This window comes from Ooceraea biroi, chromosome 6 (assembly GCF_003672135.1).
Source record: "Ooceraea biroi isolate clonal line C1 chromosome 6, Obir_v5.4, whole genome shotgun sequence".
NCBI classification, from domain to species: Eukaryota; Metazoa; Arthropoda; class Insecta; order Hymenoptera; family Formicidae; genus Ooceraea; species Ooceraea biroi.
In genome coordinates, this window is record NC_039511.1 from 10646612 (window position 1) to 10660971 (window position 14360).

Consider the following 14360-nt stretch of genomic DNA (forward strand, 5'->3'; position numbering starts at 1 on the left):
CTCGTAAGTTATTCTTCAGAATTTCTTGTAATGCAGCTAAATTAATATTTAAAAAATTGACTCGCGTTAAAGTACACATATTCATTTTATTATACGTTCAGCTATTACATGTTGTATTACCTACTACATAATATTTGTTTTTGTCGTTTAGTATTTTTTAAATAGTTTCTCCAAAAATGGATTTGTTTTCGATGTTTCGTTTGTGAAAAAATTGATTACAAATTGCTTAAGAAACTCAGACGCAGAAGATGATTTAATGAGTATGTATAGAGGGTGTCCCGCGTAAAGTGTCCAATCACCTGCAGGTAGATCTCGTTAAGCTGAACTAAAAAGTCCTACTTCATTTTGCAATTAACAACGTAAAATTTTCAGATATTAGTAAAAGAAGATTAGCGAATCAGTACGCGCGTTAGCGCGCCTCGTGCAGCGAGCGCTCGTTGTTGGTTACGGCGCAGTCAGGCAGCGATGCTAGAAAGTGCTTGTAGCATTCGGGGATGGAGTGGGAATGGTCTTGCGAATCGTCGCACGCTTTCTGGCATCACTGAGGCGCGCCACACCCTCTCCATTTTGTGATGCCAGAAAGCGTGTGACGATTCGTATTTTTTAAAAAGGTAATAAAATTGTGCAATACTTTCACTGTTCCGAATTTATATTCTTTGAATTACGCAGGAAAATATGATGATGAGTTGCTACGTTGATTAAAATTTCTTCTTCTTTTGAAGATAAGAAATCTATCTTAAAATTCTCTAGTATGCAGAATCTACTTTTAATTCAATCTAATCCAAATGCCATAAACTTATTTTAGTTATTTAGTTACATTACGGATTTTACTGTATAGAATGGAGAACGGTGAAATACGATATGGAAGTGCTGAACAACTGAAACATATTTTGCATTGTTTTAGTTCACTGTAAAGTGCATGTTGCTTGGAAGATTATAATTTGATGTAAGGTTATAACATGACATAACATGAAATATTTTTACCATGGCCGCATTTTCCATAGACAGCACAAACATTCCAGCAAAAACAATATAAAAATTTTCTGTACCTCTTTGCACCATGAATAAAATTATCCTTTGTATATATAAAGATGTTCCGTACCACTTCATGTTGTATCTGTCAAATAACGAGTGATTAATAATTTCAAGAAAAGATTAAAAAGTTAGAAATATTTTCTAGTACATGAATATTTTTCATGAGCTATATTAACTTTAACTTCTGCTAATAATATGTAAGGAAAGAAGAATCAAATGAACATTTAAATATTATTATGCTACTGATTAATGTCTCTTACATGCTACTAAAGATATGGTTATGGTAGTCTGTAATTTCTTGTCCGATGTAATTGCCTATGAACATGTACATTACAGAGACAGATATACATTTAACATGCACTAAATATTCCTTCATGGCGCTTCCAAGCATCATAGCTTGATGAACCTAAGACAATATAGATACAATATTACTTGTTCCGATTAATTTTATAATTTTTAAAATTTTTATAATTTCTTATCAGACAGACACAATGGAATCATCTAAATTATATGAAAGAGTGATAATTATCCAGTTTATGGAGTGAGAATTAGTTCCACTGACTTTGCTCTGGACATATGTATCATCCCAGATAACCAAGTCTGCCGAAAGCAGATGATGCTAACTATCTGCTATCAACTATTGCCAGCCAAAAGACAACAAATTTGATACAGAAGTTGTTATTAATGATTAATTCGACAAATTGGTGCCAGAAATGTAGCAAAGCTTGCTCACAAAATCTAAGAACAGATTGGTGGCAGAAACCGAGCAGAATTTGCAAACATGGCTTGAAGTCAGATTGTCGACAGAAACCGAGCAAGATTTGCGCACGCGGAATCTAACGGCAGATTGGCAGCAGAAACCGAGCAAGATCTGCGCGAGCGGAATCTAACAGCAGATTGGCAGCAGAAACCGAACAGGATCTGCAGCTTTTGACAGTATTCAAATTTACACGGCTATGAATATGTGTTTTCGCTCCGCACCGCTATGCGGTGCACACGTCGAGTTCTTACTCGATGTTAAGATTTAGCCTAACAGTTATATAAGTTAATATACGCGCCTTGGCATGATAATATTAAGTTTTCTGAAAATTTTTGCACTTGCGGCACAGAGGCTCCCATGGACAACGTCCATGTAGTTCACACACGCCACAAGCAATCTGAAGTTCGAAAGCAAAATTCGGACTTCAGATTAGAATAAATTAACAATAAGAGAGAGATTATGCAACGAACTGTCAGAAAGATACATCAAGCCAAATGTACTTTAATTTAACAAACAAACAAATGCGTTCTTTTAACACATGGTAATATAAAATGCCAATTTATAGTGTGTTAAAAGTAAACACATGCTTTAATATATCGTAAATATGAATGGCCAAAAGCTGCAGATTCTGTTCGGTTTCTGCTGTCAATCTGCCGTCAAATGTTAACAGATCCTGCTCGGTTTCTGCCGCCAATCTGCTGTCAGAGTCTGTTAGCAGGCTCTTCTGGCAGATCACTATCCTAATGCGGACATAACGGATGCCAATTTGCTATCAACTTCTGCAGTAATCTGTTGCCAATCTGCTGGCAGATTGCACACATTTTGCTTACTGGGATCTTATCAAGTACACTGTTTTCATTGATAATGTTGTACTCGTTGCTCGTAGTTTATCAAAAAGTTGTTAACTTCTTAACACCTTTTAACTTTTTACGCGTTAATTTGTTAATTCGGACTTTATTGTATATTACATATAACCTATATTTTATATTACATATACTGCACTTTATTTTATATTACATATGGACCATGATGCCCGAGATTATTTCGGTCAACTCAATACAAATCTCTTCCCGAACCAATTAACAGTTAGAAGATTATGTTTTCCACATTAAATTTCTTTTATGTTGATAACTTTTAATAAACAACGAGCAACAGTTAAAATATTGTGCAGGTTATTATTTAAGATGACCACAACATATGTCAAGGTCGTTACAGATGGTTCTTCTAAAGTGAACAATTTTCAAAAATCAAGAATTATCAAAAATGTCAAAAGCATAAATGTAAGAAATATGAAAAGCTGGCAATCACACCATATCCTTCTTTCATTTGTACATATTTCAAAATAAATATAAAATTTAGAATTAAATATAAATTCAAATTTAAATCTGTAATTATTTTCACAGCTTTTCAATTATGGTTTTAATTATTCCGAATTTCCATATCATTAAGTACCTTTTTCTTTATCTAAAATATTGACAAGTATCAGATACTTACTCCATAAAGATTGAGACTTAAGGAAGTAACACTAACCAACATTATTAAACAACATGTCCCCACAAAATCGGATATCATTTTATCAGATAATCTTCAAAAAGAAAAATAATGCTTCTACATATAATACTAAATACTATTATAATTATTACTGTTAATTACATAAATATTCCAATGCGTTGATACAATACTAACTCTGTTGCTTTGCGATGAATATCTACGGCATGTACAATCTTTTTATAAATTACATAATCCTTCGAAAAACCAGCACTTTGAAACATTGGAGTCTCCATTGTTTGATCAATACGATAACTGCAACAAATAAAGTTTTCTGTATGCTGTATACCTATGTCGATTTTCCATATACGTATCTAAAATGGTAATGCAAAATATAAACCGCAAATGCAACTTTCGTATGCCTTCCTATTATAATACATTTATTTGTTCACCTGGCGATTTTAAATAATCCACATATATATTTCATGCCGCCAAACAGCAATGATCCTGTTGCTGGTATTACAATTATCCCTATAATGTAGCTTACATCCATGTGCAGCAAAATATAATAGTAATACTTGTCTTGATCGACAAAGTATTCTCTCATAATATCTATCATAAACTGTTCTCCAGACATATTTATGGACGTAAAAGTACGAAGAATTCGCGGGAAAACTGGTAGAAAACACGTAATCATTATGTTACTCGCGCCGTACACTGTATAAGAATATTAATAAAACCTGTTGTACATGTATATACAAAGTGATTTTTTGTGTAATATCTTATATCTTACTCATTTTATATCTTATATCTTATATCTTATTTATTTTAGCCTTTACTTCTACTCTTTTCCTTCTTGTCAAATTCGAATAGAATATAGACTGTATTAATCGAGAAATTGACTTTTGAAAATGTTAAATAGAATTGGACTTTCAAAAATGTCATGTTATTTCTGTTGCAGAAATTACAATGCAAGACGTGTTGTGATAAAAATGTTGAATTGTCCGAAAAGTCAATTGTTTTAGCAAAAGTCAAACTCAAAACTGTAATTTATTTTACTTTGCTATATTTAGTAAATTTCAGTAAATATTTTCTCACATAACATTAACATTGTGAACCGTTTCGCTTCGTGCCCACATTCTTTTATGATAGCAATTTCACCTTCGTCTGTTAGCTCGTCACACATATATTGACATCTCTCCAATATATATCTTATCTATCGTATTAAAATAATATATTATATATTGTTATTGTTGTTTTTATTCTAAAACTTGAACAGAATAGTTATGTGCACAAAAGTTGTCTGATAATTATTGGAACGAATAGAATAAAACTTAACTTACAGTATCGGCATTAACACGGAAGGAAACGTACTTTATCAAGTATAAAGTAAAGGATAATGCAAGAGACATAATTTTAATTGTCATATTTGGTGTGCATTCTGTAGTTAAAAATGTTGCCAACTATAATCAACGATTTCAAAAGAAAAGTTAAGTACTTTTATAATTACGTATTATTTCAAATATGCTCGTAAACGTCTATTAATATCACGGTTTGTAAATGTTATCATAACATAATACGTGTGTAATAAGTGTTTCATTACTATATATCCAGTAATTGCCATATAAATACTTTTATTAAAAAAGTTCGAACAAATTATTAGGATGGCCATAAGTAAAAACCTATATGGTAATATATTGTGTAATAACATGATAAACATACCTGGGCTAAGATAAAGGTAATCAAGATAACAAGAAAGAAGAACCATTGAAATTCATTGAATTTCGTTCGATGATAAGGCCATAAGGCAACTGCACGCAAAAATATTTTATTGATACTAAAATACTGATCCACAATGCAGATCGTCATTCTGCAGATGTTAAGGAGCGTTTGGTAGCGAATTACCAGATGGAAGGTTTGCACCTTTTCATGAAGATGAAAATATTTAAAAATTTCTTTTATGTAAGCATAATATTACTGCTCAATTTTGCATAAGTATAAGCTAAATGGTGCACGATATCATTGCACTATCACAATAATTTAGTGACAATTGGCTGGGGTATAAGTTGATTATTATGCGATCGATATAATGGGGAAAGAAATTGAGGGAATGTTTAGTTCTCACAGAAAAAGAGTCATAAAATATCTCTTTCAAATTTCACGCAAGCGCAGATCGTATTTTCCTTAATATTGTATTTTCGGAAGTGTCAGGCAAGTCTAGACTGCCTTGAAGATAAACATTATTTTGAAATATGACATGACAGTCTGCTGCGTGATATACAAAATTTTAACATGCTAAAGACATGCACGATGCTGTTATTCACTATTGTATTCATACTCGTAAATTACACAATATATAGTCATGTATGAGATTTGAATCTGCGTTAGTACAAGATGTGAAGATGCATAAACCATTCTTTACTGCCTGAATATTGATGAAGAAAATATAATATATAGAAGAAAGAACAAACTGAGAACGAGGACAATACTAGTTTGCCTTGACCACGTTGTTCATTAGATGCACCACTGTGATTAACATAATTTGCTTACCGGTGCTAAAAAGAAACGCACGTGCCTTGACTGTTATGCAGTTTAAGATTCATTCTAATCCTCTATAACAATATAATAGTAATAAAATATAATACATAATATATCACATATAAATCATATTAATTAACATTAATACATAAGTAATATTGATACATAATGCGTAATGATATCAATAAATACAGTATAGCACATGATAACATACTACATATATATAAAATAGAAGAAATGTTTTTAGAAAGTGAAATATATAATATTTTAAATTACTACACAATATGAGGTATAACATTATTGCTGAAATCCTTGTTAAGTTAGCGTATGCTACGATTAACAAATATTGTTGTAACATCGAACATGGAACGTAGCTGTTGCTCGATGCTGATTTTGCTTGTGAAAGCAGTAAAAGTGGTCGTTAAAATTGATCGACAAACATGCACCCAGATGCAAAGTGACATTTCCAATTTTCAGCAGCGCAAGTATGTGCTACCAACTGTATCGACAATTGCAACTAGCGTGACACGCAGTGCATTACGCGAAGTGGTAGCCCACGTCAATAATCCGTTATTTGCTTTTGCTTCGCCGCACGTCAAGATACGATGGCAAGGTGGCGCCTTCGGATTCACAATGCAACTGATTGGACAGGAAACGTTTGCAAGCTCTTAAACGTTGAATGGCCTCGTTATCGGCCACAGGGGAAAAAAAACCGAGAAAAAAGGAGCCGGTGAGAAGAAAAGGCGGCGGTGCAGATAAAAGCAAACCGGCCGGAAGTTCTCTCGGCTGTCGCGTCGCTGAAAGTTTTCCCGGCCATTTTCGCAAAATAGGCGGCGCCACCAATGAAAAATCTTTCTCTTATGATTCTCGAATATACAGAGAATCTCACTTTTAATTTGAGATTTTCAAGTGTTACCAAAATATCTTGCCATCAGCAAAAAAATATTTTAGTGCTGATTAATTCGTAAATAGTTATTAGCAAATAATAGGTCAGTACATAAGTTCTTGCCGATGGGTCGATGAATGGATCATCAAAAGATAACTTCTTTCGAGATGGTATTCGTATGCCGGAAAGATTGGAAAAAGTCGTAGAAAACGATGGAAAATACTTTGATTAATTTATGCTGTATCGATTGTTTCATTTCAATAAAGAAAAATTGCAAAATCGGCAAGAACTTATGCACCGATAATAATAATTAATTAAATAAATAGAAAAATTCCTGCTAATATTTCATACTTTTCAAGAAACTTGAAACTGGTTTTACATCGGTAGGAATTTGTCGCGAGCCTATTATCTCGCACGATATTCTGGTTTTCATGAAGGTTGATAGGATTTTGCGAGAAGTAAAGGGATTACGAGAGTAATTCTTTTGCACATCACGTCAGTCATGGATGCGTGATATGAAAGAGCGTGAAAACATGCCGATGTGTCAATGTCGCTGCGAGTTACTGTGTGTTCATCAAGTTTTGCATCCGTAACGAAGTTTGATCGTCGCGCACAGCGAGAACGCGTGCACAGGTGTGTTTTGAATTATACAAGTCCAGGTAATTTTATTGCTCTATTTTCTTTTTTTACATACATCATATAAATATTTACGTTACAGCATATTAGAGCCTACCTTCTATATCACATGTGGAAAAGCTGCGGAAGTATAATTCATCTCGACTATGTATAAAAAATTTACAATAGCTAAAAACGTTCGCTCGCTTACGCACTTTATATTTGCGCATGCAAACATGTCGATGAAGTTTTTTTATTATTTTTTTGTTTTTTACAGTTACATGTGATTTTATATGCTACACGTAATGGTCACCAAAGGATTGGTCTTGGCTATTGGACATTAACAACTAATTTATTGTTAATCTGTAGAATACCTTATCGATCTATCGAAGGGTCTTACGTAAGGCAAATACTGTTCACTACGCTTTAAAAGTTCAAGCTCTTAAATATCTCTTAGACTACTGTTAATCGCTAGTCACATTATAAACATTTGTTCAATGCGCGTTATCGCTAAAATAAGCGATTAGAAAATTATCGGTTTGATACATTATTTTAATTATAATAATAAAATAATTATTCTCTCTAAATACAATACGTTATCGTACATATTATCTTCGTTATGCGATATATAATGTTACGTAATTATTTTCAACATTTCGAAGGCTGTAACACGTCATGGAAGAATAGGTTTTATTTGGCTTGTTAGCTATAATCTTCGCTCTCCTCTTTGTCAAAATAACTTGCTTCGAAATGTAACTTTATAGATAATCTTTTTCTTCTCTGCAGAGAATTTCCAAATGTCACAAAATTGCAAATTATTATGTTGCTGGATGTTAAAAGATTAATGCAATTAAAAATTTGCATTCACATCTTCCGTGTCCGGAGTATATTTACATGTTTTAATATTTATTATTGCCTAGCACATTTATATTATTATGTCATACGAAAATGTATCTTCAACTTTGTTCAAGTTTATCTCAATATCTTTATTTATGTAATATATTATTAATATACTTAATATTTTCTCTCAACTGAACTTTTCTCATTATTCTCTGGTAAATTACTTCTGATTAATTACGTCTTTTCATGAAATATTTATTCATATTTTAAAAGAGTTCACATCAATTTTTATTTGGTTTCAAATATTAAAAATGATCGATATACATACGAGTAACGATATCAAGGTCTTTCGTTTCGCAAACGCCGGAATGTACTGAGCTCTTGCATCCAGCGACACAAATATTTGTACAGTCGCACACACGCACAAATTGATTCGCAGTAATTTGAAATTTTCGAAGCGTCCTTTCATTAGTATTCGAGCAATCTTTTCTCCTTTCTCTCTGTCAGATTGGCATCTCTCGAAGAGCAAAGAGCGACTCTTGATGGTGTTATTGGTTCTCCGCGTTGGCGTAGAACTTCATGACTTCGTTTCTGGCAGCTTGCGCGATGGCACCCCTGCACGGGTTAGGATCCCAATTAATCCCGGGACAACCCATCGATTCGAAACAGTTTACCAAACGGTTGTTGTTGGACGAACAACATTGAACAACTGCCCAGACACATGGTCCAGGACCCTTAATGGGTGGTCTCGAAGTCGGGGGGGCAGGGAACTTTGGTACTGGCACGCCTTGGCGGTTTGGGTTGATTCCCTGAAAGCAGTTTGTTGAATCTAACAAATTCTTCCAATTCTTTTCTTGTCGATAATTATTTAAATAGCAAGAAACATTCAAATATATTAGAAATTGTGTATACGTGTGCATGCATATATGCATATATTTTTATACACATTATTCATATCGTAATTAACAGAAGTCATTCTTTTGTTAACAAACATATCACTATTACTACTAAAATTATTTATAGCGTCGTTTTTGTCGCGGATGTGTTGCAAGAAAACATTGAAGGGAGGCGACGATGCTCGGCGCTCGATCAATTAAGCGGAACAAAGCGGCGCGATCGGGGGGTTGTCGATAGGACATGGGCACACGAACCCGCCGCAACTTCGCCCGCGGTTTAATGAAGTGCACTTCGGTTCGGTAGCGTGAGACAATCGGCTACCATGGCGATCGGATTCGCCGTTGAACAAACCACCGATGGGCAGTTGGATCGGTTTCGGTGCGATCGGACAGTGCGGTGAGGTGTTTTGACGGACAAATGGAGAACTCACCGTGAAATTGATCTCGTCGGTAAATCCGGCTCTTGATATGAGAGGCGGTGACGACGAAGAGCCACCAGGACGAACTATTATCCTTGCGCTAACCGGTAGGGAGTTTAGTCTGGCTAGTTCCTGTCGCCTCCACTGGTCCGTCTCCTTCCATCTGTGCTCCCTCATTCTGCAGCAGGTAGAAACAGGGTTGTATTTATCAGACGGTCCGAACGAGTAAACTCTCTCGTAACCCTCATCTCGATGGTGTGCTCGGGGCGTTTTTTTAATTAAAGTTGCTGTTTACGGGATCGACGAATCTCATGGTTGTTACCGCTATTACGCGATTGGAGAAGCACTCCGGACCCGGCAAGCAGTCGAATTGATCAAGGGATGTAAAGATATAATCTTTTGATTGTTTTATTTTAGAAATTTATATTAGTAACTATTTATATTAGTATTTATATTTATATTTATATTAGTAACTAACTAAATATTTAAATTATTTTAATGATATTAAAAAGAAAATAAGAAATGTATCATTTGTGTTAATTTCCTTTTTCATTTAATTTATTATTAGTATTTTTCTTGTAAATTTTCATACTTTAAGCAAATCTATAACTATCAAAATTTTTTTATTATTTAATATATTGTGTATTCTGATATGTATCTTTTGATTCGTTAAATTCTTATCATGACAAATAGAATTTTAGATAGTATTTCGTTTCGCGGATTCTATTATCACTTTTATAAATTTCAAATGGACTTATAACGTATCAGCCATCTCACAATTAAGTTACAATAGATCTTACAAAGTAACACTTATTCCTATAAAAAGAGAGTAAAGTAGAACAAAGATGAACGAGCAGATATACAATAGCAGAAAAGAAGAAGTTGATAGCGCAGTACAAATAAAGTTCGCCAGACGGAAACTTGATTCTTACAGAGCTCCGTATTCCAAAAAACTATTCCCTTACATACCTGTTCTCTTCTTCCCGTCGTCTGTCAGCCTCTTGCCTCTCGTGTTCTGACGCCGCCCTTCTGGCCTCCGCTTGATTCAGCATCAAATTGTTCGGGATCGGTCGACTCTCCTGCCGTCTTCTGTGCTCCAAAAGATGAGAATCCTGATAGTAGGTCGGTCTCGTGGCTTCCGGTCGCTTCGTCCTTCCAGCTTCACTTCTGGACCGTTCCTTCAGCATTTCCTGTCTCCTTCTCTCGGTCTGCAATCTCGCCGCCTCCAGTCGCTCCCTATCTTCCTCGTACCTCCTGGATTGAGCGCTCCTTGCCTCTTCCTCTCGTCTAGCCTCCTCCTCTCGCATCCGTTCCTCTCGCAGCCGCCTCTCCTCCTCCTCCTCCCGCTGTCGCCTAGCGAGTTCCTTCCGTCGCTCTTCCGCCTCGTACCTCTGTCGTCTCTCCTGCTCCAGCCTTCTCGCCATCTCTTGCTGCCTTCGTCTAACTTCCTCTAGCGAACTACGTGGATCGATATACGTAGACGCCGACGGCCCGTGGTGTCTCTTCACACCTGGATCAGGATATTTACCGCGATGCCTGGCCTCCTCGATTCGTCTTCGTTGCTCCAACAAGTCATGACCGGTTGCATTCGATTTTGGCAAGTTTACCGACTGGGTCCTCCTGATATAGTCCTGCAGCCTCCGTTCCTCCTGTCTCCTGCGCTCCTCCAATCGTCTGCGATACTCCTCGTGATTTCTGCCCGCGTTCATCCGTCGCCGTTCATCTTCCTCCGATCTTTGTTCCGCACGACTAACGTTGATAGGTCGATTCCGTGCGATGTATTCTTGCAGCTTTTGTTCCCTCCGTCTCTCCTCTTGTTCCCACATCTTTCTTCGTCTTTCTTCGTTTCGATCACGCTGCCCGATGTCGTTCGACTGACCGACTCGGTGTCCCGCGTGCATCAGATTCGATGGTGCCTTCTGTCGTCTTCTCTCGTCTTCCTCTTCCTGTCTTCTCTTCTCTTCCCACTCTCTACGACGTTCCTCGAGTCTTCTTCTGTCGTCTTCGGAAAAATTCCTCGCGAAGTCTTCCTGACGTTGTCGTTCTTCTGCTTCCTTTCTTCTCTGCTCTTCCTCCCTCGATCTGTATCGATCTTGTCTCTTGGCCTCTTCTCTCCGTCGCGTTTCCTCATCATACACTCTCCGCCTTCTTTCTTCATCGCTTACCGGCGTTCTGAAACCGGGTCTCCTGGCGTTCTCCATCTGTTTTCTTTGTTCCTCTTCTTTCTGCAAGCGTCGTCTTCGCTCCTTTTCCTCTTGCCTCCTACGCTCTTCCTCGTTTCTTCTGGCCATTTCCTGTGTTCGATTGCGCACCGTTTCCTGCCTCTGTCCATCCTCCATCTGTCGTTGCTGTGTCTCTCCGTCGTTCGTGCGAGACATCGAATCCATTCTCCTGCGATATTCTTCGTACTTCCTCCTCCGCATCTCGTTCCTTCTTCTCTCTTCTTTTTCCGATCTGTTCAGCGTCCTGCGATCATCCCCCTGTTGTATTCGTCGCAATCGCTCCTCTTCCTCCCTCCGCTTCTGCTGCAGCAGCTGTTCGTACTGTCGCTTGATATTATCGTTCTCGGGATTCGTTTCGCGATGCTGGTCACGTCTCTTGGTCGCGTCCTGATGGTACCGCATCTCGTACTGCCTGCGACGCTCATTCACGGTCTGCAACTCATCGCTGGACACAACACCCTCGTTCTCACCGAAGCCCCAATCGATTGATCGTTTCGCGCGCTTCCACTCGTTTACGCTATCCGCAAATCCCTCGGTATTTGCCGCGGCGAGCCACAGTAACCGTCGACCCCGACCCCGGTTGGTGCCATCGTCATCGCCCAACGAAACGGGCTCTCGCTTCACTTTGATCCTCTCACGGTTCTTGATCTCCGAATCCGTCGGCTGCCACGACTCGCCCTGGCTGGCTCCACTGGAGTTCACCGCAGTGGAGTCACCTAGATCCCCGCGAACCGGTAACTTCTCCGGTCGCTTGGGCTCGTCCAGATGATCAGAATTAAGGTGACTCGCGTCCATGTCGCCCCGGTTCGGCCTATTCCTCTTCGTGGTGGTCTCCAGTCGCTTGAGCTTGAGCAACTCGTCCATCTCCTCAAAGTCCACCTCGTCGTACGATAGGTCGTAGTCGAAATCCAGAGAAATCGGCGTCACGTCCAGCAACACCGACGCCGACATCTCTTCCTCCTTCTTCTTGTCGGGCGTATTTATCGATCTCTTCTCCTTGTGGAACGACGGCGACGCTTCCAGACCTTCGCATCCAACCTGTAGCTCCGGCACGCCGCCAACGTCGAAGGCATTCCTGTTGACCATAGGCGTTTCGGTTCGTTGCTCGTCGAAGAAGTTCGACTGTCTGTAATGAATTTTCGAGTCCATCGTCGTGGTCGTTGTCGTCGTCATCGTCGGCTTGACATCTGTTGTCTTTATCTTCGTTGCATCGAGATGACCGGTCTTCTTCGGTGCTTTGTTTTTGATTTTTAACGACAAATTCGCGGAGGGCGTGGTTGCAGTCAGTAAGGCCTTCTCTTTGGATAGATCTAGCTTGTATATCTCCACCGAGCCCGGGCCTTGATCCTGGAACGTGTCGTCCGCCACAAAGGGGTCGTCTAGGGAGTCTGAAGGTGGTACCGCAGCCGCGCGCGAAAGCGTTTCCGGCATCTCGCCATAATCGACTTTGTCCGCTGCGAATTCCGTGTCGGTGATACTCGGTAACCGTCCCTGCCAGCTTGAAAGAGGATAGACTCGCTTTGACGAGACAATGTCCTCCGAGGAATCCTCAAGAGGAAAACCTCGCTCGACAAATTTGGCACCGCGAGGTAGACCTGGTGACTCTGAAAACCATAATTGGAGATTTCTTGGTCGCATAAGTCATTCAACAGTATAATTGGACATACCTATAGTTTTGAATTTGTAGCACGGACAGATTACAATGTATAATTCCATATTAAACATTTGTTAAGGAAACATTTTTTCAGGTTTACGTACATATACTAAAGGTTTTAGCGTTACGGCTGCAATAAAACGTGTAATGTTTCATGACACAAAACTTTTCCGAGATACATACGCGCGACGCGAGTAATTGCATAGTCACAAACTTTGTACCAGATCTGAAGAATGATTCAAAATAACTTGATATCGATGTATATGAAGCAAATTGGATACTGATTGGCAGCTTCAAATCAAACGCTATTCAGAAAAGTTCCACTAGAAATTAGATACATTTTCCTAAATCCACTTTTTCATGCTCTTCTCAATGCAAACAAGAAAGCATAAAAGATTTAACCAGTATTAATGACATATATTTTATCTCATTAATACTTTTATCTTTTTCTAAATATTTATATAAAAAATTGCAAAATTTTCTCTGGGTTTTTCGTTGTATTAACAATACGACGTATCAATATAACTCTTTAAAGTATAAATATAAAGCATGCAAATATAAATATTTTGAATTATATTTCATTATTGTGATATTCAATTTCAATAAGAAATGGGAAAATGGGAAAATAGATGCATTCAGGACTATATGCGTGTCGAAAGTACAGTTGAGCTTTTAACAGTCGAGAACTCATTGCTGCTACTTGCTTGATATTGAAGTTGCTTGAAGATGGCGACTAAGAAGACCTTGATTAATCAGAAAAGTCAGAGGAAAGCAGAGGAAGGAAAGTCGGGGAACGGATTTCCATTGGTTAGATTCAGCGATGCACTCCAATGAGATGCGTCTATTAGGTAAGACGACCCGACAGAATTAATTCGCTGACGTAACTGAAGCCAGATGAAGCAGAACACACTATATATTTACTTAGCAAGATCACAGAATGCCAAATATAACAGTAAATAAGTCAATAATAGAATACTAAAAGTGTAATTTTATTTCATGTTTCTTAT

At 37.9% G+C, this 14360-nt stretch overlaps 3 protein-coding genes across 9 annotated transcripts in view; 1 reads left to right on the top strand and 2 right to left on the bottom strand.

The window, feature by feature from the left end:
• The window catches only part of LOC105287192, a 187923-nt gene that overhangs the window by 108435 nt on the left and 65128 nt on the right, over positions 1-14360 (top strand). The window lies entirely within an intron of this gene.
• Positions 75-6999, bottom strand: LOC105287191. Of its 4 annotated transcripts, none has more exons than XM_011352692.3 (9): positions 5006-6998; positions 4627-4746; positions 4382-4499; positions 3736-4000; positions 3482-3598; positions 3290-3380; positions 1296-1441; positions 1050-1117; positions 75-878 (listed from the first exon to the last, which is right to left on the bottom strand). In XM_011352692.3, the coding sequence occupies exons 1-9, from the start codon at positions 5150-5152 to the stop codon at positions 814-816; spliced, it is 1137 nt and encodes a 378-aa protein (XP_011350994.1). In that variant the 5' UTR covers positions 5153-6998; the 3' UTR covers positions 75-813. The 4 variants fall into 4 exon arrangements, with proteins under 4 accessions (XP_011350994.1, XP_011350992.1, XP_011350993.2 ...); XM_011352690.3 differs by having other exon boundaries at positions 985-1117; positions 5006-6995; XM_011352691.3 differs by having other exon boundaries at positions 75-1117; positions 3736-3958; positions 5006-6999.
• LOC105287190 (trichohyalin) overlaps positions 7370-14360 on the bottom strand; it is a 42053-nt gene continuing 35062 nt past the window's right edge. The window contains exons 3-5 of one of the 2 annotated variants that reach the window (XM_026970231.1): positions 10447-13303; positions 9490-9655; positions 7370-8971 (exon numbers count right to left, since the gene is read on the bottom strand). In XM_026970231.1, coding sequence (XP_026826032.1) covers positions 8711-8971; positions 9490-9655; positions 10447-13303 — 3284 coding nt within the window. In that variant the 3' untranslated portion in view covers positions 7370-8710. The remainder of the gene's footprint in view (positions 8972-9489; positions 9656-10446; positions 13304-14360) is intronic. The other variant, XM_020034271.2, reaches the window with a different exon arrangement.